Genomic DNA, 23,052 nt, shown 5'->3' on the forward strand with positions numbered 1-23,052 from the left:
TGAGATCTCTCTTTAAGTACCTGTTTATTTTGTCCATGTGTTCCTCAAGTATGAAAGACTTGCCTTGATCAATCTTGGACTGTTTGAAAAGAAAATCTTTAATTTGAAGTAACATAAATCCACTTAAAAATCCTTAATAATTTTATATTTAATGATACACTTTGTGACACCTTCACTCAAATTACACCCAACTGCCTCATACATTACTACCATATGTTCAAAATTCAGACATATTTATTTCCGACTAGCACTTGAAAGTGTCAAAAGCCAAAAATGTTCTTGTATTTTTATTTTCATATCATTACATACATTATGTTATCATTAAAATGTGTCAATGAATTTAAGAACTGTAAAGGGCCTGAGAAGTCACCCTGCGCAAACTCCCATGTGATGTGAAAACTCCTGCCACGTCCCTGGTACCCCTGGCAGCGCTGACCTTCAGGGCAGACAGGAGGGCCTCAGGAAGAAACTCAAAAGTGCTTGAAAACTGTAATTAGAACTTCTTTAAAATTCTGAACCAAAAATAAGCCTTCTCCTACTTCTAGTTCTGGTTAATCCCTCCTCTACCTTAACCTTCTCACACAGTGCAGTTTTGGCCCTCACAGTCCAGGGCCTTCTTATGCACAAATTCCAGTTTATCAAGGTCACTGTTAGAGTGTGGAACACATACCTTTGCTGCAGGTGTAGCTGAATTTTAAGAAAATACAATAGGACTTCACATATCCTTGTTTGTTTTGGATACAATGCTTTTATAAATAGAACTAATTCTGGGTTAGTTTTGGGACAATCCTATTAAGCTGCTGATTTATAGTAAACATTACAACTTTTTTAAACCTGTGCCATTGTAGGCTACATTTTTCCTATCCCGTGCTTAAGAATTTGGTATTTTGGACTAAAATCCAAAATTTTCACTCATCTCTATTGTGATACTGTGATTTAAAATCAGTATCTACTTCATCTTTCATTCATAGCTCACAGCTCCCCAAACCCCTGGAATAGCATAAGCAGGGCATCTTTTGTTTTAATAGCTGGTCTTTTGTCTTCAGTTCCTGAAATAAATGTGAAATGGGTGTCTTGTTATTTTTAATAAGCCCCTTCCAACCACACCACTGTTTATGTTAATGAGGTGACTTTTGGAAAGCCCCAAAGGAAGGGGGCTGGTTGCCAGGGGAACCAAACTTGTATTAAAGAGCTGGAAGTGTCAGTCCCATCCCCCACCATCATCACCCCCACCTCTCCACTTCCCTCCTGTCACCTCCAACTGGAAAGGAACTGAGGATTGAACTCAATCACCAATATCCAATGATTTTATCAATCATGCCTGGGTAATGAAGCCTCCATAAAAACTCAGAAAAAAAAAGTTTGGAGAGCTTTCAGGGTTGGTGACCACAATCACATTCAGGGAGAGGGTGCATGGTAACAGAAGCTCCTGCACTTGACACCCTTCTAGACCTTGCACTTCATCTGGCTGTAATTCATGTCCTTTTCTACATCAGTTACAATAAACTAATAAATGTGAAGTGTTTCCCTACTTTTGTGAGCCATCCTGGGACATGGGACTGCCATCTGAAGTGGGGTCAATCTTGTGGGACTGGGTCCCTAAGCTGGGTGATCTGATGCTAACTCCAGGCAGCCGGTGTTAGCATTGACATGCATTAAAGGACGCCTGATGGCGTTACAGAGAATTGCCTGACGGGTGGAAAACTCACACCTCTGGTGTCAGAGTTGAATGTGGCAGTACAGTGCAAGCAAAGAAAAACACATGAATCTATTAAATTTCACATTTGTTGCTATTAGATCCCGCTAAACTCAAAGGGTTGTTTTTAATCCATAGTCTTTTACCTAATTTGATTTATATTTTTAGTTTGAAATCAGTTTGATCCAAAACGCTGTCAACAATCTCATGCAAATCTCGGGAAAAAAACTGAATAAGACAAGGCTAACATGACTTTTCTTACAGACTAATTGCTACAGATTTAACAGAACTCTTTGGTAAGGCTATTCAACCCCCACACACTGGAACCCAACCCATGTTTACCCAACTTGCCAACATGAGAGGCTGTCAAGTGCTGGGCAAAACCCTGAAGAGATCCTCACATGCTGTGTTCATATGAACTGCACTGAGCATTCAAGGGCCCTGTCTGTGGGGGACAGTGAAGGCTGGCATCATATGGCCAGAACCTGCGGGGGCTGAACAGGCGCTGGCTAGATAAGGCGCTGAACCACAAGCTTCAGCTGAATGTGACTATAACTACTGCAGAAGACATATGTACCAGTTAGATAGCCTGGGAACAGAACAATCTGTGCCTGCAGCATCTCCCTAAATTTGCAAAACGTCCTTGAGCGATATCTAATCCACCCTATAAAATGAAGCCGGAGCCCAGGTTCAGGGCTCACTGTCTCTCCATCAGAGGACAATGTTCCACCTGGTCCCTGTTTCTCCCTAAACTATCTGTGTTGTTTTTCTTCGTCTCCTGTGGACCCCTCTCAGGTACCCCAACTCCACACTGGCTGTGGCACCTGTCCATTGGTACTCGTATGTGCTTCACTTCTGGGTAAGTTTTTGGTATTATTTCTCTAAATATTTCCACCACTGAACCTTCTTGTTATGAATTCCTAGTAAGTATGTATTAGGCCTCCTGGAATAATACCTCTAATTTGCCTTTCTCTCCAATTTCCATTTTATTATTCGTTTTGTTCTCAGAGTTTCCCTCAACCATTAATTTTAATCTAATCCATTGAAGATTACTCTCCCCCCACTTGCTATCCTATTTTAAATTTTTTTGTTCTTTGATTACTTCTTTGCATGACAGCCATTCTTATTCATATATGAAATATTTTCCTCTTATAACAGTTATACATTTTTTCTTTTTAAAGTTTCCTTCTCCCTGCATCGTCTGCTTCCTTCAAGTCCCTTTTTTGTTCACTTTGGTCAATCTCTGTTTTTTTATGCCTGGCAATTCTTGTTTTTCTGTGTAAAGCACTGAAGTTAGGAAGCTTTGTATGTGTTGACTGCAGTTACAGGACTGTCAATTGTCTAATGCATTGAAGATGTTCGGGCAAGGACCTGGGTATTGCACTAAAGACTCCTCAGATGTCAGTATCTACAGGTTTTTTTCTTTTTCTTCTAATACTGCTTGAGAGTAGGATGATGCTATGGACTGGATGTTTCTGATCCTTCCCCAAAATTCATGTTGGAACCCTAATCACCATTGTGATGGTACTTGGAAGTAGGGACTTTGGGGGTTATCAGGACAGGAGGGCAGAGCCCTCACGGAGCCTGTCTGCTGTTCCCTCTGCTGTGTGAGGCTACCGCAAGGCGGCTCCCACTCGCAAACCAGAAAGAGGACCCTCATCAGGAACCTACCGGGTTGGCATATTGATCTTGAATTTTCCAGCCTTCAGAACTGTGAGAAATAAGTTTCTGATGTTTAAGCCACCTAGTCTATGGTATTTTTGTTATAGCTGTCCAAACGGACTAAGGCAGATGGTATGTAATGGTTCTAGGAGCCACCAGGGAGAGAGGCTAGAAGTCTTCCCATTAGTATGTTTCTTTTCAGGAGATCACCTGACCTGCCCCTGACCCAGCCCCAGCCTGTCTGATTCCATCTCTTTAAGGAGTCTCTACTCTCCTGCCAGGATATGAGAAGGCACCTGCTTAGAAAAATTTGCCAAGATCTTCCCGTTTTTCTGCCTTATTCCACAGCCCTGTCTTCAGAGTGAGGTGGTGCCTTGCAAAGGGTCTACAGCAACAACTGGCTTGCTTCTTGTTGGCTTCCCCCACTAAAGGATAAGATTTTAGTGTTCTCTCTCTAAGGTCACTGCCCTCATCCTTTCAAGGTTCCAAAATATTGGCGACTCATGCCTGCCACGGTTTCCTCTGCTATTCTATTTGTCTTTGTGGGTTCATGACCATTTTATTTCTTATTACCATTTAAGTGGGTTTTAGGAGACAGCATACATTCAATCCGTCATGTTTAACAAGAAGTCACGTAGCATTTTAATAGATTCTTGGCTCTTAAAAGTAAATTTAAGTTAGATAACATGACTAATTAAAAGTAAACACTGCAGTATACTGCATTATATTTATTTATATAGCAGAGTTTCACTTTAGCATCTCCCCAAACAATGTCACCATTGAACATCCAGTACAGAAATGCCACAGTGTATTGCAAAAAGCCCCTGCAAGGACCAATCACAACACTGTGCACTGAATTTCACAAGCAATGAGAAGATAAGCTGTGTAGTTGCACAGCAGTATATTCTTAGACAGCTTTTGTAACAATCCTTCCATCAAGCTTTGAAGTAAATAAATCTCAGTACATTTATTTGCATCTACAAACCATAATGTTCATCAATTCCTATTTTTCAATCACCCTTCCCTATGAATTAAAATCCGAGTTTAGAATATCATATACCTTTGTATGATACGTTTCTAAGACATCTGCAATATTTTCTTTTGAAGGAGATTTCAGGGCTAACAAATCTTCTTCTAACATGCCCAACTAAAGGTAAAAAAAAGAAAAAAGAAAAAAAGGTGGGGACAGATTTGAAACACCACAGTAACACAAAAACAATTTTTTAGAAATCTTATATTCTTTTTTTATATTCTTTTTTAAAGCTCCTGTCTTAAAATCATGATGCTTGCTCTCTTCGGCTGAGTTAGACAAGGACATGTTCGCTGAAGATGTGCACACACATCCCCACGCAGCAGATGTTGCCTTGCAAGATGTGAATAAAGCTGGGAAAATGACAGAGGACGAGTAGAGACACTCACCTTTGTTTCCCTCTAGTTACTGAGCACTTGAAGTGTGGTAATACAACCAAAGATCTGAATTATAATTATTTTACCTAAAATTACCATGTGTGACTAATGACTACTATAATCACACAGCTCTGTATCATAGCCACACCTGAATCTCCGTTTACACCCCTCACATACGTCTCCTATGCTCCGCCAAATGGGGCTTTTTACTGTTCCAAAACATAGCTAATGCTTTCCTGGCCCCATGTGCTTGCTTATTAAATGCTTCCTCCATCCAGAATGCCTTTTCCTGACCATATGCATCTTAAAACCCAGCTGAATTGCAACTCTTTGAGAAAACACCCAGTCCTTCAAGTAAGCCCTTCTTCCTTTCAGTAACTGCTGAGTATTGTCTTTACACTTGCCATATTTTACTCTGTTCTATGAGACAGACTGTTATTTACATTTTGTACCCACTCCTGTCCGGCCCCACCCCCAGAGTGTGTTGTGCATTACTCGTTTCTGTTATCCTCCACAGACCCTGGGAATGGCAATCTACTCACTGCAGGTACTACGACCAGGCTAGCTAACGAAGAAGGAGAAGGTTGCCAATCAGTTCTCGGCCACCCTAACTGAAGTCCACTATAATCAAGAGTGTCTCCTCGGAGTAGATAATGGAGTGCCCACGTTTGTTTCCTGTTACAGTTCAAGAGAAGGGTGAGCTAGTCACCTGCTCAATGTGACTGAGGATGCCATAACATGGAACAAGATCTGAAACTTCAAGCAAATGTGATGGAAGGTACTTGTAACAGTGCAGAGGGACCGTCTTCAACTTTGTCTACTTCATTCATTCTTATAGCATTCCTCCTGCTATCCCAAAACACCCCTCCCTCGGGAGCAGATACTCATTTGGAGATCTATATGCTTCCTGAAAAGCTGAGGTCACCCCACAGCTACAGGGACGGAGCACATTAGCTAGGATAGGCTATGCAGTATATTCCACCCACCCATGTGGTTCAAGGGTGATATAAACCAGTCCAGTCAGAGTGAGCTAAGTCAGCTGAAGCAGAATAAATCCCAAACATCTTTCTGGGAATTCTGAGACAAAGTCACCTTGGACTGGCTTTTCTGTTACATTTAACACAAGTAGTTTCAACTACTGTGATAAAACTGGTGCCCCTATTTTAGAGATGGGAAAATGCAACCTAGGATTTAAATCCAGACTGGCTGGCTACATATTATTCGCCACTGTGCTAAGAAAATTGGAACACTGTTTTTTAAAAAAGACAAAGTAACACTGTCCCTTGCAACAGATATCCTTTAGGAAAGTCTTTAAGAGCATAATTTACAAATGCACCAGGAAAACCAAAAACTAAAAGAAACTTTCAAAATGTTTTTATGAAATAAAAGGCTAGCCCTGGCTGGTGTGGTTCAGTGGACTGAGGGCCAGCTTACAAACCAAAAGGTCGCTGGTTCGATTCCCAGTCAGAGCACATGCCTGGGTTGTGAGCCAAGTCCCCAGTTAGGGCCAGTGAGAGGCAACTGATTGATGTTTCTCTCACACACTAATGTTTCCATCTCTTTCTACCTCCCTTTCTTTCTCTCTAAAAATAAACAAATAAATATTTTTAAAAATAAAGCCTATCTTTTATATATATAACTTTAGATTTTATATAGTAGACTTCCCTAAAGTATATATCTTTTATAGAATGTAATAATTCATTAAAAAAACATTCACTGATGGCACCAGACAAAACAGCTCTGAATCTAGATAAAATCACCTCCATTTTGTGTATGAAAAACCTGAAGCCCTGGCTGGTGTAGCTGAGTGGATATGGTTCACCAGCCTGTGAACCGAAAGGTCGCTGGTTCAATTCCCAGTCAGGGCACATGCCTGGGTTCTGGGCCAGGCTCCCAGTAGGGAGTGTGCGAGGCAACCACACACTGATGTTTCTCTCCCTCTCTTTCTCCCTTCCTTCCCTTCTGTCTATAAAATTAAATCAAATGTTTTTTAAAAATAAAAGAAAATGAAAACTGGAGAACTTAAGAACCTCCCCTAAACTCCAAGAGCTTTAAGCAGCAGGTCCAAGATTCAGACTCATATCTACCAAAGGCCTATGATCTCAACCACTCACACCGCCCCCTGTGCAATATGAGTTATTCCAACAACATCAAATGCAACCATCCAGGTAATTACCTTTTCAGAATCTACAAAGTGTGTAGCAATCCCTGCTGCGTGCACATCTCTTCCTTTCAGCCTGAATCCTGTTAATGCAAGTAAGTAACCAAGTTTTCCTTGAAGTCTTGGCAAAAAATAACCTCCCCCGACATCAGGGAATAGCCCTGTAATTAAATAACAACAAGATAACAATGATTCAAGCGAAGGATACGAACATAACTTTCTTTACTTCAGATCATATTGGTATCGAAGGATGCGCACCTGTGAGGAAACTGCGTGAGGCCAGGCCAAGACCATAAAGAGGGAGTACAGACGAGAGTACGAGGAACCACATAAAGCTGGGAATAGTCCCTGTTCCCAGCAGTCAGATTAGGAAAACTCATGATTCATGCAGCACTGAGTAGAATCAAAATGGAAAATAATTTGCACTAGCCTGATTCTCACACAAGAGTCTATCAATTCCTTCAACAACAATATAATCTGAAATGTATCAAAATAAGATCATGTAAAAATTATGAAAAAAAATTTTTTATACCTATTGCAGTTTCTGGCATTGCAAAAAGAGACTTTTCAGTAGCCACTCGGAAGTGTCCATGAACTGAGACTCCAACTCCCTAGGGAAATAAGACAAAAAAATGTTTTAAAATACTATAAAAAATAAAAACACACTCATACACTCACAATATTATGGACCAAGTAAATTATATTCCACAGGAATTTCTTTCAGGAGACAGACTGAGGAGAAACCCTAAACCACACAATCTCAGAAAATCTTATCAGGTAAAACAACATGTGGGTGTCCCTGGTACCTGGGATAGATCTGTTTTTAGCTCAGATGTTTTCACTCAGTATTTTCGTGTTACGCTTCGTGTCCTCTCCCTCAGGTGCCTCTCGTTTCAAACCAGATGCAGCATCAGAGAGCACTGACTTCTCAGAGCTACTGAGCGTTGCGAGTGGAACCAATCTTCAAAAAGACACAACCAAGCTATTCTGGAAAATTCCAGTAGCTTTAAGTAGAATACTAACACATTTATTCATATATTTTTATCAAATACAATTTGCAACATCATTTTTTCAGATACAATGGGGCCAACTACATAACTCATTTAAAATGGTTACTAAAACATTTCGGAAATAAAATGAATGGCTGAAAATTCTGTCTCTGTTGAATGTCACTGAAAAGGACAAATTTAATGACCATCTCTCAGTAGAAACATATTTGAATGAACATATTTGAATAAACAGACATTTGAATAAAATAAGAGGTATGCAAATAAAGTATCCAAATTTATGTCACATTATAACATACATTTCCTATGTTCTTTTCACACTGTTCAGAACTTTTATTAGATTCAGTTCTCACCCTTAACCCTTTCTACCCAATCACACAGTTAAATTAGTTAAAACAGAAAATGTTTGAAACAGTCAGGCTTTCAGAGTTCTGTAAGAGTGAGCTCAACAGAAAGGGAAATAAAAGGTTATCAGGTCTTCAGGTGTCTCTCAGATGGTTCAGGAAAAAAGTATTCACAGACAGATGTGGGAGAGAGGAAGAGAGAAAGAACAAACATGGAAAATGAGAACAAGGAATGTGGATAAAAGATATACAGGAGGTTTTTTACGCTATTTTGCAACTTTTCTGAAAGCTTGAAATTGTTTCACAATAAAAAAGTTTTCAAAAATTAAAAATAAATGTCTCAAAGAGAACAGAGCCTACAACCACAGTTAAGAAAACAAACTCAGAAAGGTATTCGACAGGGTGATGTGGTAAGCGCTTCCACAGAGTCACGGGTTGAAGTTCTAATCAGAGAGAATGTGTAAGCTCCTGCTCCGAATGAACACTGCATCAGCATCAGAGAGAATGTGAGAGGCTTTCCTCACCATCATTCAGTCATAAACGGTGCATTATTTTCTAACCTGTAAAATTAAATACCACGAGTTTCTTCATGTATCTCTGGAGTGCTAGCAGCGTAGTCAGCAGGTCCACAGTAACAACAAGTAACTTTACTATGCGCCACACATTAATGTTCATACTCTAAGACTGCACATAATAAAATTAATATATTAACTATATAAATACTAATGTATTTGCATAGAGTAATATACAGAGATCAGTAGGAAATACATTTTTTATCCCACAGTAAATGCCTATACCAAGGTCTGTCCAGGAAAAGGCCAGCCATGGTTAATATAACAAAAACAGTTTGTGTGACATTAATGTAACCTGGCAACCAAGGAGAGTGGACTGGAATGCACATATTTAAACAATGACAACTTCACTGTACTTGTAAGTAGGGGCAGAAGACATTGCTAAGTGAGCATGTGTACTGTGTGGCCATCACATTCAAAATGAGCAAGTGGAGCAACAAATCTGCATCAAATTTTGCCTTAGGCTTCAACATTCCTCCACAGAAACTATTCAGGTGATTCCAAAGGCTTTCAGGACGATGCAATGAGTGCAGTACAAATAAGTGTGGCACAAATGCTTCAAAGATGGTCAAGAATCTATTGAGAGTGATCCACATTCTGGAAGGCCTGCAACAAGCAGAACACCTGAGAATGTTGAACGCGTACAGGCTGCAATCAACAAAGATCAGCAACTGACAGTGTGAGAACTAGAAGCTGATCTGGGGCTTCCAAAAATACCGTGTCCAAGATTTTGACGCAGGATCTTGACTTGAAACATGTTGTAGAAAAATTCATTCCATGGCTTCTGCTTACCAGAGCAGAAGGAACATCATGCTATGGTTGTTCATGACTTGATTTAAACTGCTGCTACCAATAAACCACATTTCCACAAGGTCATAACCGGAGATGAATCATGGGTCTACAGCTGTGATCTGGAAACAAAGGCCCAGCTGTCCCAATCATCCCAATGGCAGTTGCCTGACTCTCCACGCCTGAAGGAAGAAGAAGGCCCCAAAGTTGCAGCAAGATCAGGACCACGTTAACTGTGTGTTTTGATTGGGAAGGTGCTGAGCATCACAAGTACGTTCCTCCAAGCCAAACAATCAGTAAGGAGTACTACCTGAGTGTTCATCATTTGAGAGATGCAGTATGGCAAAAATGGTTGCTCACAGCTACGGACAACTGGTGATTGGCAGCTTCATCACAACAATGTGCCTGCTCACGCACTGTATCTTATGCAGAGTTTTTGGCAAAACATCAAATCACCCAGGTGACTCGACCTCCCCACAGACCAGATTTGGCACCCCATCACTTCTGGCTTTTCCCAAAACTAAAATCACCTTTGAAATGGAAGAGATTCCAGACTGTTGATGAGATTCAGAAAAATACAGTGGGGCAGCTAATGGTGATTCCAACAAAGGATTTTGCAGATGTTTTTAACAGTGGAAGAGACGCTGGGAGAACTGTGTGAGGTCCCAAGGTGCCTACTTTGAAGGAAACTGGAGTGTCATTGTCCTGTGTACAGTGTTTCTTGTATCTTGTATCTTCTTCAATAAAGGTCCCTTTTCCACATTACATGGATACTTTCTGGGCAGGCCTCATGATTCACATTATTTTTGAACAAAAATTATATTCAACAGAAACAAATAATTGAGGCAGAAATATTTATATATAACTGTCTGTCATTCTTGAAGGTACCATTTTACTTTAAACAAAAGAACCAGGAAGATATTTGAAACTTTTTAAGAGAGTAAATATTAATTTTCATTATAAGGAAAAAAACTGTTAACGATGCGTGGTGATGGATGTTAACGAAGCTTACTGAGGTAATCATTCCACAACATACACATATATCAAATCATTATGTTTTACACTTAAAACTAATACAATGTTATATGTCAATTGTATCTCAATTTTTAAAAAGGGAGTAAAAATCTGAATTTCACTGTCCAATCTAGATACCTGGAAATAATCCTTGCCTCCTTCTCTTTATCCCTCATATTCAATCCATCATCAAATCCCACCAAGTCATCTCCTAAATATCTCCCTTGCATCTATCTAGTTTCCTGCCCCTTCATTATCTCCAACCCAACATGGTGCAGATGGAGTGGAGGCAGGGTGAGGATGGCACAGGGAGAGCAGGGGTCCGGCCACTTTACCAAGACCCTAGGGTGCTTTTACAGTTAAAAACAAAACAAACCAGAATCCTGACCAACCTGTCTATAGGAAATGGCCAAGGAAAAAGGAAAAGAACTTCTATAGATCTGATCTTTAAAGTTAACCTGTAAGTCACAAAGTTGCCAAGACTACCCATTACCCTAGAAAGTCAAAGTTCTATTTCCCACAACTCAATACCTTATAAGAGCAATTATCAACCAATGTGCCACAAGAATTTTTAAAACATGCAATACCTGACTATTTAGTCAGGGGGACTGACCTCTTTCTGCTTAGATGTCAAATAAAAAAAGTGACAAGAGCCAACACAATAGCCACCCAATGTGAACAAATAAAAATTATACCAATTTTTAAGTCGAAATAATGTTTTTGGGTGTGCCACAGGTTTTTAGTAATCAGTTATGTGTGCATGAGGTGAATAAGGTTGAAAATCGCTGTTTTATAATGACGGTGGGGACTGGGGGTGGCAGCAGGCAGTGAAGCCAATTTCCCGTTAAGGAAATAGAAGCACTTCCCAATTCTGTATTTAGATATCCCTGGGCTAAAAGTCAAGGGGGGAAGAGTGATGAAGTAAATGAAGAATAAAGGGTTCTTTCTACCTAATAAGAGAGAGCAGGGTGAGATGGAGTTGAACACTTCAAGAATATCTGTTAAAGGTAATTCATTGCATTTTGAAAAATATAACATCATGCTTACTAGGAAAAAGGTTCACTGTGAAAATAAATGACTCCAAAAATTTACTATGAGAAATCCTGCAACTAAAAGCAATCCTAACTCTCCCCTGATATGGCAGAAGGAAATCTAATTAGAGAGAATCCCATGGAAGAAAGGGAGACCTGTCCCTCTCTATCAAGGAAAAGAAGACGGCCACCCACAGGTGGAGAAAGTTCAGCGGTGAACACATAAAAATGATGGGCATAACCACACTCTCCATACACTTAGAAACCCAAAGGAAATTTCCTGTGTATTCCTCTTTTCAGAGTTCCTCTTCTGTTACTAATACTTCAGTCCTAAAGGAGTATAGTTTTCACATCCTTTTTTGTCTGATTATTCTTCCTCTTGTCGAAGAAATAATAAATGGAGCCCCTTTAAACTGGAGCTGGAGCTGCCATGCCAGAGGAACTGCCTTGCACCTCTATGCCTCAAACTTTTGGAACATCAAAACAGCAAAATAACTTTGGGATTGGGCCTAAAGCAAAAGTGTGTTTGCAAAGATAACAAGAGAGCAGATATTACAACCACAAGACTGATGACTATAGGTTTGAAAAATTTTTTAATTGTTTAGAATTAGCATCACTGTGTTATGTTTTGGGCACCAATAGAAATGCCTTCCTTCTGCTGATGTAATTGCTCCCCTTCCCTTTCTCATAAATAACCATTACCTTCATTTTCTAATCAGAACATTATTTGGGCTTCTATCTGAATCAATACTTCCCAAATAGCTACTCTTATTCTTTTTTTAATCTCAAATAAATGCCTGTTGCCTCTCACTTTGACAGGCCCTTTTATTTTGTGATTGTACTGCAGTTCCTTTCTTTAGTCTCTGACTGGCCAATTTTATCATAGCACATCCACTTCCAGTCTAGTTTCATCACACTTATGACTGGCAGCTTCCACCCTAAACCTGCAAAGGATCACAGGGCTCACCTCATATATGACATTCCTGTATCTGAAATCAGATCACCTTGATCTACACAACCAGGCTTAGCAACAATATTGTCTATCGACAGACAAGCACACTACAAGGAAAAAAATTACAGGCTAATGTTCCTGATGAACACAGATGCTAAAAATCCTCAACAAATTATTAGCAAACCACATTCAACAATACATTAAAAGCACCATATACCATGATCAAGTGGAACTTATTCCTGTGATGCCAGGATGATTCAAAATATACAAATCATGGAAAACAGTATGGAATTTCCTCGAAAAACTAAAAATGGAACTGCCTTTTGACCCAGCAATTCCACTGCTAGGATTACATCCTAAGAACCCTGAAACACCTATCCAAAAACCCTATGCACCCCAATGTTCACAGCAGCACAATTTACAATAACCAAGCGCTGGAAGCAACCTAAGTGCCAATCAGTAAATGAATGGATAAAAAAACTATGGTACATTTACACAGTGGAATTCTATGCAGCAGAAAGAAAGAAGGAGCTCCTACCCTTTGCAACAACACGGATGGAACTGGAAAGCATTATGCTGAGTGAAATATGCCAGGTATTAAAAGACAAATACCATATGATCTCACCTTTAACAGGAACCTAATCAACAAAACAAGCAAGCAAGCAAACTATAACCACCAAAGACACTGAAATTGAGAACAGGCCAGAGGAGAGAGGGGAGGGGATTTCAGGGGTAAAAGGTGAAGGGTTTGCAGGAACAATTATAATGGTCACATGGACAGTAACAAGCTCAGGTGGAAAATGGGAGGGAGGTGGGAAGGACTGGGATGATGGGGAGGAGTGGGGGGAAAAGGCAGAAAACTGTACTTGAACAATGATTAAAAAAGTTAAAAAAATAAAAATTTAAACAAAAAATATGAAATCAATGTGATGTGACTATATTAACAAAATGAATAAAAATCATACAATAATTTCATACAATAGATGCACAAAAAGCATTTGACAAAATCCACTATTCTTTTATGATAAAAACATTAAATGAATCTGTTATATAGTCGTGGACCATATCACTAGGTTTCTGTCAATGACAGACCGCATATACCACAGTGGTTCCATAAGGTTAAAATGGAGCTGAAAACATCCTGTCTAGTGACGCTGTAGCACAACACATTAATGTGCTTGTGGTGATGGCATAAACAAACCTACAGTTGCATGAAGATGTAGCACACGCTACTAGGTACAGTACATAACACTTAATAAAGGTGATAAAGGACTTGATAAAAGTCAACACTTGATTAAACACTTAATAATTAACACATTCTACTACAGCTCACATATTAATGATTAGAATAAGAGAGTCTGCTTACCCCACCCATTGTAATTCCATGAATAAGTGCAACATACGGTTTCTGGCAAGAAGCTAAAAGAAACAAAGCTGTAATTAGTTACAATGTTTAATAATTCTTTTTTGTTCTTCAAAAATTACAGGTCACATGAACTCTATTTTCCCAAGGAAATTTTAAAGGCTTTTTATTTATTTATCTTTAGACAGAGGGGACTGGAGGAAGAAAGAGAGTGAGAGAAACATCAATGTGTGGTTGCCTCTCACATGGCCCGCAACCCACACGTGCCCTGACTGGGAATCAAACCAGCAACCCTCTGGTTCGCAGCCTACACTCAATCCACTGATCTATACCAGCCAGGGCATCCCAGGGAAATTTTTGCAAGAAATATCAAGGTAGACTAAATGTATGGCTTGTAAAATGTTCTTTTTAAAATGTCAGTCCATAAACAATCCTGATCATCTGTTCATTATCATATAACAACTCTACACTTCCATGAAACAAATGAAAGCCTTGTTTAATTCAGCTGTACAGAAATATACTTAACTACTCTGTAAGCCACTGATGTTCATATACACAGTTGTACTTTAAAGAACATAATTTGTTTCCTAAACATCTGAAGTAGTAGCTGGGTTCAAAGACAAGTGTAGCCTAAAGGAAAAAGCAAGGACTGGAAGTCAGAAGCCCCAGACTGTAGTCTCGGCTTTGTCATTAACTAGCACTTCAACTATATTCAATAAACATACTGACACTAGGCAGAAATATACATATTTACATGTGTGTACAAACACACAAGTTATGTGCATGTCATTAAGTGCAGAGCATATACATAATATGTAGATAAGTTTCCTCATCTATTACGTGACAATATATGGCCTCAGAAGTCCCTTCCAGCTCAAGAATTCTATAAACTTTTACTCTCCCTTTCCCTTCTGATCCTCGCTGAGAGGGAACTGCTCACAACAAAAATGTAGAGCTGAACTTCTGTTTGTTTGTTGCCAATATTACTTCCTTACCTAAGACAAATATAAAACTGCAGTTTTGATCCATCTAGCATTTCTATAAAATATTTTCAGTTTATTAAATAGGCTACCAAAGCACAAATCTAACTTCATATTCACAAGGACATCCACAGCCTTCAATTTTGAACTATAATTCCCTAGAAACTATGGAAAAAAATTTTTTACTTAAAAATTTTTATTGATTGACTTTTTAGAAAGAGAGAAAGAGAAACGTTGATTTGTTGTTTCACTTATCTTATGCATGCATTTATTGTTTCTTGTATATTCCCTGACCAAGATCAAACCTGCAACCTTGGTGTACTGGGAACGATGTTCTAACTAGCTAAGCCATCTGGCCAGGGTGGAAAGAATTTCTCTATTGATTATAGATACATATATTTCAGATATAAAATATAATAATAACTGATGCAAGACATGAAGCCAGAATTTGTCAAGTTCCTTATTGACTAAACTGTCATTACAACATAGAAAAATATACTTATTTTTCAGATTATAAGACACACTCCCCCGAGCCCCAAATTTGGGAGAAAAATGCAGCTGCAACCCTGTTCCTGCCTCCTGTGATCCAGCTCCACCGCCGCACCCCCACTCCCCAGCAAGCTAGGTAAGCTACATTTGGAGTATAAGATGCACCCCCATTTTCCTCCCAAACTGGGGGAGTGGAATGTTCGTCTTTTAGTCTGAAAAATACGGCACCTTGAAGGCTTTTTTCTTTCTCTCTGTACATTAATATTTTACCAAACTCTCTTTTCAAACAACTTAGAGCTCTGTTTTTTTCCATCTCCTTTTATTTAGTACGGATCTACACTGTCAAAAATAGTAACCTCTAGCTAAAATTAGCTATTTTAATTACTTATGATTAAATAAAATGTAAACTTCAGTTTCTTAATCACACGTGCCTCCTGTCAAGTGCTCACTAGCCACATGTGACTAGTGGATGTCATGTTGCACAGCACACACACAGAATATTTTATCACTGCAGAAAGTCCTAATGGCCAATACTGGTACACATTTATAGAATGAAGAAAACACTCTAAGTAAATTTGATAAATACAATTTTAGACTTAAAGGAGTGAGAAATGCCCATTCAATTAGGCCACAAGCAAAAATGGAAAACACCTCTTTCTCCCACTCCTACTCCAAAGACATAGAAATTCTAGAAAAAATAATGCATATCCAAGTTCAAAGCAAAACAAGGGAAATCTCTACATGCCAGAAATAAATAAGAAACTCAGATCAACAGCTGAGTAGAAGCTATAGCCAAAATTATGAGTGTATTTGATTTTTCAGCTGGGAATAAATTTTGGGCCACATACCTTATGCAATGAACTACCCACAAAAAGCTTCATGTTAGGAAGAGCTATTCAATAGGTAAAACATGACTAGAAAAACTCAATTATAAGTTCATACCAGGAGAAGAGAGAAAAGTCAGAGAAACTAGATAGATGCTGAAGAACTGGATAACGACCACTTCCACCAGCACATCTGAACAAACAAAATGAAACATCCCCAACAAATGTGGAATCAAAGTAACACCCATAACCTAGTAAAAAGTGTCTACAAAAAGATTACACTAAAGAATGAAATTCTAATGCTTTCACATAGACATCAAAAATAAGACAACACTACAATTATTGAACATTATATTATAAAAGAAGTCCTAGTCAAAATACCACAAGAAAAATCATAAATATAAAAATTGGGACCCAAGAAGAAACACACCAAGGCACATCATAGTTAAATTATCCAAGATTAAAATGAAGGAGAGAATCCTAGAAGCAGCAAGAGCTAAGGGCACAGTCACCTACAAAGGAGTTCCCATCAGACTGTCAGCTGATTTCTCAAAAGAGACCTTACAGGCAAGAAGGGGCTGGAAAGAAGTATTCCAAGTCATGAAATCCAAAGACCTACATCCAAATTGATCTATCCAGCAAAACTTTCATTTAGAATGGAAGGGCAGATAAAGTGCTTCTCAGATAAGATCAAATTCAAGGAGTTCATCATCACCAAGCCCTTATTATATGAAATGTTAAAGGGACTTATCTAAGAAAAAGAAGATAAATATGAACAGTGAAAGGACAGCAAACACAGTTATTAAGAACCACAGCTAAAATAAAAGCACACTAAGAGGACAGCTAGATCAGGAGCAGAACCATAGAAATGAAGATCACATGGAGGGTTAGCAATAGGGGAGTGGGAGAAGGCGAAGGGGGGAGAAGGTACAGAAAATAAGTAGCATAGATGGTAGGTAGAAAATAGATAGGAGGGAGGGCAAGAATAGTATGGGAAATATAGAATCTAAAGAACTTGAGACACGTGGGCATAAACTAAAGGGGGGGAATGGTGGGGGAGGGGTGTGCAGGGTGGAGGGGAATGAAGGGGGAAATAGAACTGTAATGGCATAATTAATAAAATATATTTAAAAAATAAAAATACAAAAAACCCAAAGTAATACTATTTTTTCTCATAAATATATACTAAAAATATGGAGTATGGTCTAACAGGATGAACTACGAATTAATGACAATGGTTGCTTCTCAGGAAAGATAAAGGTTGTTTCTGGGGAGAGAAAGAAATAGCACTGAGAAAAGCAACAAAGTAAGCTGAACTATCATTTTAAAACTTGTAGCCCCGGGTGGTATAGCTCAGTGGATTGAGCGCCGGGCCTGCGAACCAAGGAACTGAGGTTCAATTCCCAGTCAGGGCACATGCCTGGGTTGCAGGCCAGTTACCAGCAGGGGACGCCCAAGAGGCAACCACACATTGATGTTTCTATCCCTCTCCTTCTCTTCCCCTATCTCTAAAAATGAATAAATAAAATCTTTAAAAAAAACGTGTAGAATTACCTTTCTTTTATATAAATTATAAAACTTCAAGCAAAAATAAAATACTGATGTCTGTTCATTCTGTGCCAGTGGGTACACAAGTACTTATTGTACTATGTCCTATAATTTAACATTTAAAACACATACTTGGTAAAACTACTGTTTCACTTCCAATCAAATCTGGAACATCAACTATAAAGAAATTTTCATCCCAAAATTCTGCAAGTATTAGGAAATGATACTTGATTTTACAGAGAAAACTGGGACTCAAGTTTTTTTCCCCCAAGAAAGCCAGCCACAGGATCAGAATCATGTTTTCATATTGACTAAATAACAAATAGTTCGTAAGTACAGCCTACTAATATTAATAATATTAAAGTGTGAACTGTTTTGGAATAAGCAATCTGAATAGCCTAGTCAAATTTATTTATACCTGAAACATACTATATAAAACATTAAATAAGAGTGTCCGTTGATTGCATTTTTAATAATTCATACTGTGGCTGCTTTTCTTGATTCCATTTTCAAAGCACTGAACAGAGCACACATACCAATGGCATTGTTTAGTATATATTCTTCTCTGAAGAAATTCTGAGTTATCTTCTGGTTTCCCTTTACGATATCTGAGATTGTTAGCAAAAGAAAAAAAAAAGAAAGAAGGATTACAAATTTTTTAAAAAGTGTTTTTCAGTCAATTACAGTCAAATAAATAAATTTAAAATATAATACTCAGTACCCAGAGAAACTCTAGAATGATCTGTTAATGTCTTGAACTTGCCCATGCCACATATTATAATTAGCCCCAGATTCACAATCCAATGTCAAAACTTCAAGTTAAGGGGAAAAGGGGGGAGGGATTTGGAGGAACAAATAGGAAGGACACAGGGACGAGAACTAAGGGGGGTGGAAATGGGAGGGAGGTGGGGAGCAAGGGGCGGGGGAAGCTGGGATGGGAGAAATAGACAAAAAAACTGTACTTGAAAAATAACTAAATAAAATTAATTAAAAAAATTCTTAAGAACTTCTCACAAGTTGTTACACTTAAATTAGAAGTTATATATTGCTACAAAAAGCATTTTCTTTTAACTGTTTTCTGTAGCACCTGAATAAACATTTGCTGGATATACATTTTCTTTGGTAATATATCTTAATACAAAGTATACATAGAGAAATATATGTATTCCATGTAAATACTTGTCACATTCATTTCACCATACACATTTACTGAGCACCTACTAAGTATCATGCTCTGTTTTAGATGCTGTAGATAACAAGATAGCAGTATGAAATGGCTGTCTTGAAGTTCAGACTAATGAGAAAGAAGATTACTAAAATAGTCTTAGTGCTATCCTCACTATAAGGCTGGGTGCTGTGAAAATGGACACGGAAGTCTTTTTTTTCATCAATTTTTTAAAATTTTAATTGATGTTCAAGGGAGAAGTTAATTTTAAAAAGTCTTCCCAAGCAACTCGCAGCCCCAGCCTTGTGATTAGTGATGATGCACCAGGTTATGACCTAAATTTATTCTGTATACCTAATCAATACACTACGGATTTGGAAACAGTGTTCATTCCTCATGGACTGATTACAGACAGGACCAAACGGCTTGCCCAATACATGATGAAGGGGATGGGAGGCCATCACATTGTAGCTCTCTGCATGCTCAAGGCAGGACTGTAAATTCTTTGCTAATCTACTGGATTACATCAAAGCACTAAACAAAAATAGTGACAGATCCAATCCTATGACTGTAGATTTTATCAGACTGGAGAGCTACTTTTAATGACCAATCACCAGGAGACATAAAAGTAATTGGTGGAGATGATCTCTCAACTTTAACTAGAAAGAATATCTTGACTGTTCAAGATATAATTGACACTGGCAAAACAATGCAAACTCTGCTTTCCTTGGTCAAGCAGCATTATCCGAAGATGCTCAAGATTGCAAGCTTGTTGGTAAAAAGGACTCCACGAAGTGTTGGATACAGACCAAGCTTTGTTAGATTTGAAATTCTAGACAAGTTTATTGTAGAATATGCCCTTGACTATAATGAATACTTCATGGATCTGAATATTTATGTTATTAGTGAAAATGAAAAAGCAAAATACAAAACCTAAGATGAGAGTTCAAGTTGAGTTTGGAAACATCTGGAATCCTACTGAAATCACCAGTTATCAAATGTTCTAGTTCTGTGGCCAGTTGCTTAATAGAGCTTATTGTATGTATCTTCTCAGAATTTTGTTTGTTTGTATTTTAGGAAAGTACAGAGTGATTGAATATTATTAATTATACCACAGTATGTTTAAGAAAAGTAAAAAACAGCCAGGTTTTGTATCAATGACAGCATCTAAGAGATACTATTATGTCCTGGAATCAATTTAGTTGTGTTTCAGTATTAACTGCACTTTTTCACTTGTTCAGATTATTTTCGGTGACTCTTTGTCAACAGTTTCTTTTAAATACAAATCAATTACTTCCAAAAAAAACTTTAAAAAAAGAAGTCTTCCCAGAAGACATATCTGAGCCAAATTTGAACAATAGATGGATATTTCCTAGAAAATGATGGAGGCGAAGATTTGAGCAGAGAAAGGAGTACCTACGTAGGCACACAAGCACGAAGGAGCAAAATCAAGGAGAACGGTAAAAGGCGGGGCTAGAGGTATAATAACATAAAGGAAATATATCTTCTCAAAAATGTTGCTACAGCATACTACTTACTTACTGCCTGGCTTAACTGAAAGGTGCTCAGTAAATATCTTGCCACGTCCACTGCCACGTCCACTGTTGGATCCCTCTCTCCGTGACAAGGTCCTGAGAGGGGGTGTAAGACTTCAAGGAAGCAGTTTCCAACCTAGTGGACGTGGCATGGAAGGCCTTGCAATACCTATTGTGATTGTGCTTGCTTTGGAGATCATGACCTTTTTTGCTTTAATCATTATAAATACCCTGGCAGTGATTCAGATAGTGTGCCTGGACCTTTCCCGGCTCAATGAACAGAATAATAATATCATACTAGAACGTCAGGGAATATAGGCACAAGGAAACAATCAGAACAATCTGAGAATTCAAGCTTAATCAATAACAATCATTAGAAAAACACCCAAGATAAGATAGAACACTCTAGGAAATCAAGAGATAATCTCACTGCTTTCTTAGAGAGAATCAAAGTACAAAACATGTCTATAAAAGAACTCCTAGAGAAACTTAAAAGAAGTACCCTTAAAAGCCCCCTGCAACATAGGAACAGCCCCTCCTTTACCTTGAATAGGAATATATATCAACTAGACAGGCAAAGTAATAACAAAAGCTAGTTAATTATTACAAACTAAACAGTCACTAGGGAGTCAGAATTTATGGTACACAGAAAAAACATTTTAAGCAAAAAAAAGGTAGATAGCTAAGTTAGACATCACAAGGGCTTTATAATAAATCTCCTATTTTCTCTACTCAGTCTAGCGTATCCTTATGCCCTATACCAAATTCTGAGAAACTTTAATATACAATAAGATATTTTTAACTGTCTGATTAATGGCTCTCCCAGTTAAAATAATTTTTAACTAAATCTATGGGAACTTTTGTACTTTTACTGATTACCTTTGTATTGATTTTTTTCTGCTTAAATGATCATGTTATACTGCAAATATTAATCACAACCTGGAATGAAAATTATAAAAACCTGCTTGTACTTGCAATAAACGGAACAGAGCTTCACTGTCCTTTGAGGCGTGTTGTCGTCTGTTACCCAGCGCCGACGCCTTGCCCTCACCTGTGGGACCCCCTGACCCGCTGCGGCTGGACCGCGGCAATATCTGAATTAGAAATACTATCATATGGTTTCATTTCTGTTGCAATTGCCTATTACTGAGTGTTCACATCTACTATATTCTTACTGCAGTCAATGTCAATGCTACTGTCAGGCCATTCTCTTCCATATACATACTACAAGCTCGTAGGCCTTTTACTATCTTTTAACAGTAAGAGAATTATCTATTAAAATACAAATTAAATATATAATATATGCATGTTTCTTCTTTTATGAGAGTTATGCAAAAATTGTTGACTATTTATAGAGTTTTAGACTAACTCTAGCACTCTGACATTATCTTCCTTTAAAATGTTCTACATGTTGACTGACTTTTTTTTGATTTTTAACATCTTTTGTCATTCTGAAGCTCTCCCTGATATATGCCCCTCCCTAAAAAAACCCTCAGTTGTCTTTTATGCAGTCCTCATCACTACTTCCCAATTCAAAAAAGGAGTATAAATTGTATTGTATGATGAAACTCTTTTACCTAAAAAATCTTCTTAAATTTCCTTTATGAATGTCTTATTCATATCAATCTTCTTACCTAAAAAATCTTCTTAAATTTCCTTTATGAATGTCTTATTCATATCATAGAATGTCTTATTCTAATCAATTGTTTCCATATAAAGTAAAATTAAATGATGTTCATAATATCATTTAAAAATTTTTTGACTGTCCACTTATCATCTTGAACTATGATCTTTAAAGAAACTAAATATCCTGGAATTGAAGTCCACTCCTTTATTTCATGTAAATTAGGATAATCCTAGAATTTGTGACTGTATTTCCAAAGATCAATATGAAGTTAGGACTTTCTACAAAAATAGCTCACAGTCAGAAGCAGCTAAAATCAATATCTAAGGCTCTGCCCATCCTTAAATTGACGAGATCATAAGCTCAGCTCCAAAGGAAAGGTTAATTCCAGACTGAAAAACAATGTTTTAAAAATATTCATTTTGTGGGCAAATAAATTTCAAAAGCAATTTAGTTGAATCAATCTATGCTATCAAAAAATTTTAAACTATAGTTTTAAAACTTAATTTTTTCTTTCAATTTAATAAGACATTTGAAGTTCTGTCCTGAATCAATCTAGTTTCTGGCTATTCCAAATGTAATGCTTTACAAAAACTGGTAAATTTAGTAACTAGATCAACCCAAACATGAATGTCTTAATACAATACAAAATACAAATATACAAAGTAAAAACACAAGGAAGAACCATGCTTGGACCCTACCAACTCCATAAGAAACAAAATATAAAATGTAAAAGAAGTTTTTAGTATATATAAAATATTGACAACCAGTTGTGATAACAAGTACATGACGTTGGTCCTGAGAACAAATAGTTCACCTCTTTTGCCTTTAACAGTTAAAAGTGTAAGATAGATTGACCTAAACAATGAGAAAGATTTACTTATATCAT

General features: G+C 37.8%; 1 protein-coding gene and 1 pseudogene across 3 annotated transcripts in view; one reads left to right on the forward strand and one right to left on the reverse strand.

The window, feature by feature from the left end:
• The window catches only part of HIBCH (3-hydroxyisobutyryl-CoA hydrolase), a 71,935-nt gene that overhangs the window by 24,724 nt on the left and 24,159 nt on the right, over window positions 1–23,052 (reverse strand). For 2 of the 3 annotated variants that reach the window (XM_053665211.1, XM_037162967.2), the window contains 6 exons: window positions 18,376–18,447; window positions 14,002–14,054; window positions 7,459–7,537; window positions 6,942–7,087; window positions 4,419–4,505; window positions 21–79 (listed from right to left, as the gene is read on the reverse strand). In XM_053665211.1, coding sequence (XP_053521186.1) covers window positions 21–79; window positions 4,419–4,505; window positions 6,942–7,087; window positions 7,459–7,537; window positions 14,002–14,054; window positions 18,376–18,447 — 496 coding nt within the window. The remainder of the gene's footprint in view (window positions 1–20; window positions 80–4,418; window positions 4,506–6,941; window positions 7,088–7,458; window positions 7,538–14,001; window positions 14,055–18,375; window positions 18,448–23,052) is intronic. The other variant, XM_037162968.2, reaches the window with a different exon arrangement.
• Window positions 18,577–19,941, forward strand: LOC128627419 (hypoxanthine-guanine phosphoribosyltransferase-like; annotated as a pseudogene).

This window comes from Artibeus jamaicensis, unplaced genomic scaffold (genome assembly GCF_021234435.1).
Source record: "Artibeus jamaicensis isolate MK-2021 breed Jamaican fruit bat unplaced genomic scaffold, CSHL_Jam_final contig_391, whole genome shotgun sequence".
Lineage (NCBI taxonomy): Eukaryota > Metazoa > Chordata > Mammalia > Chiroptera > Phyllostomidae > Artibeus > Artibeus jamaicensis.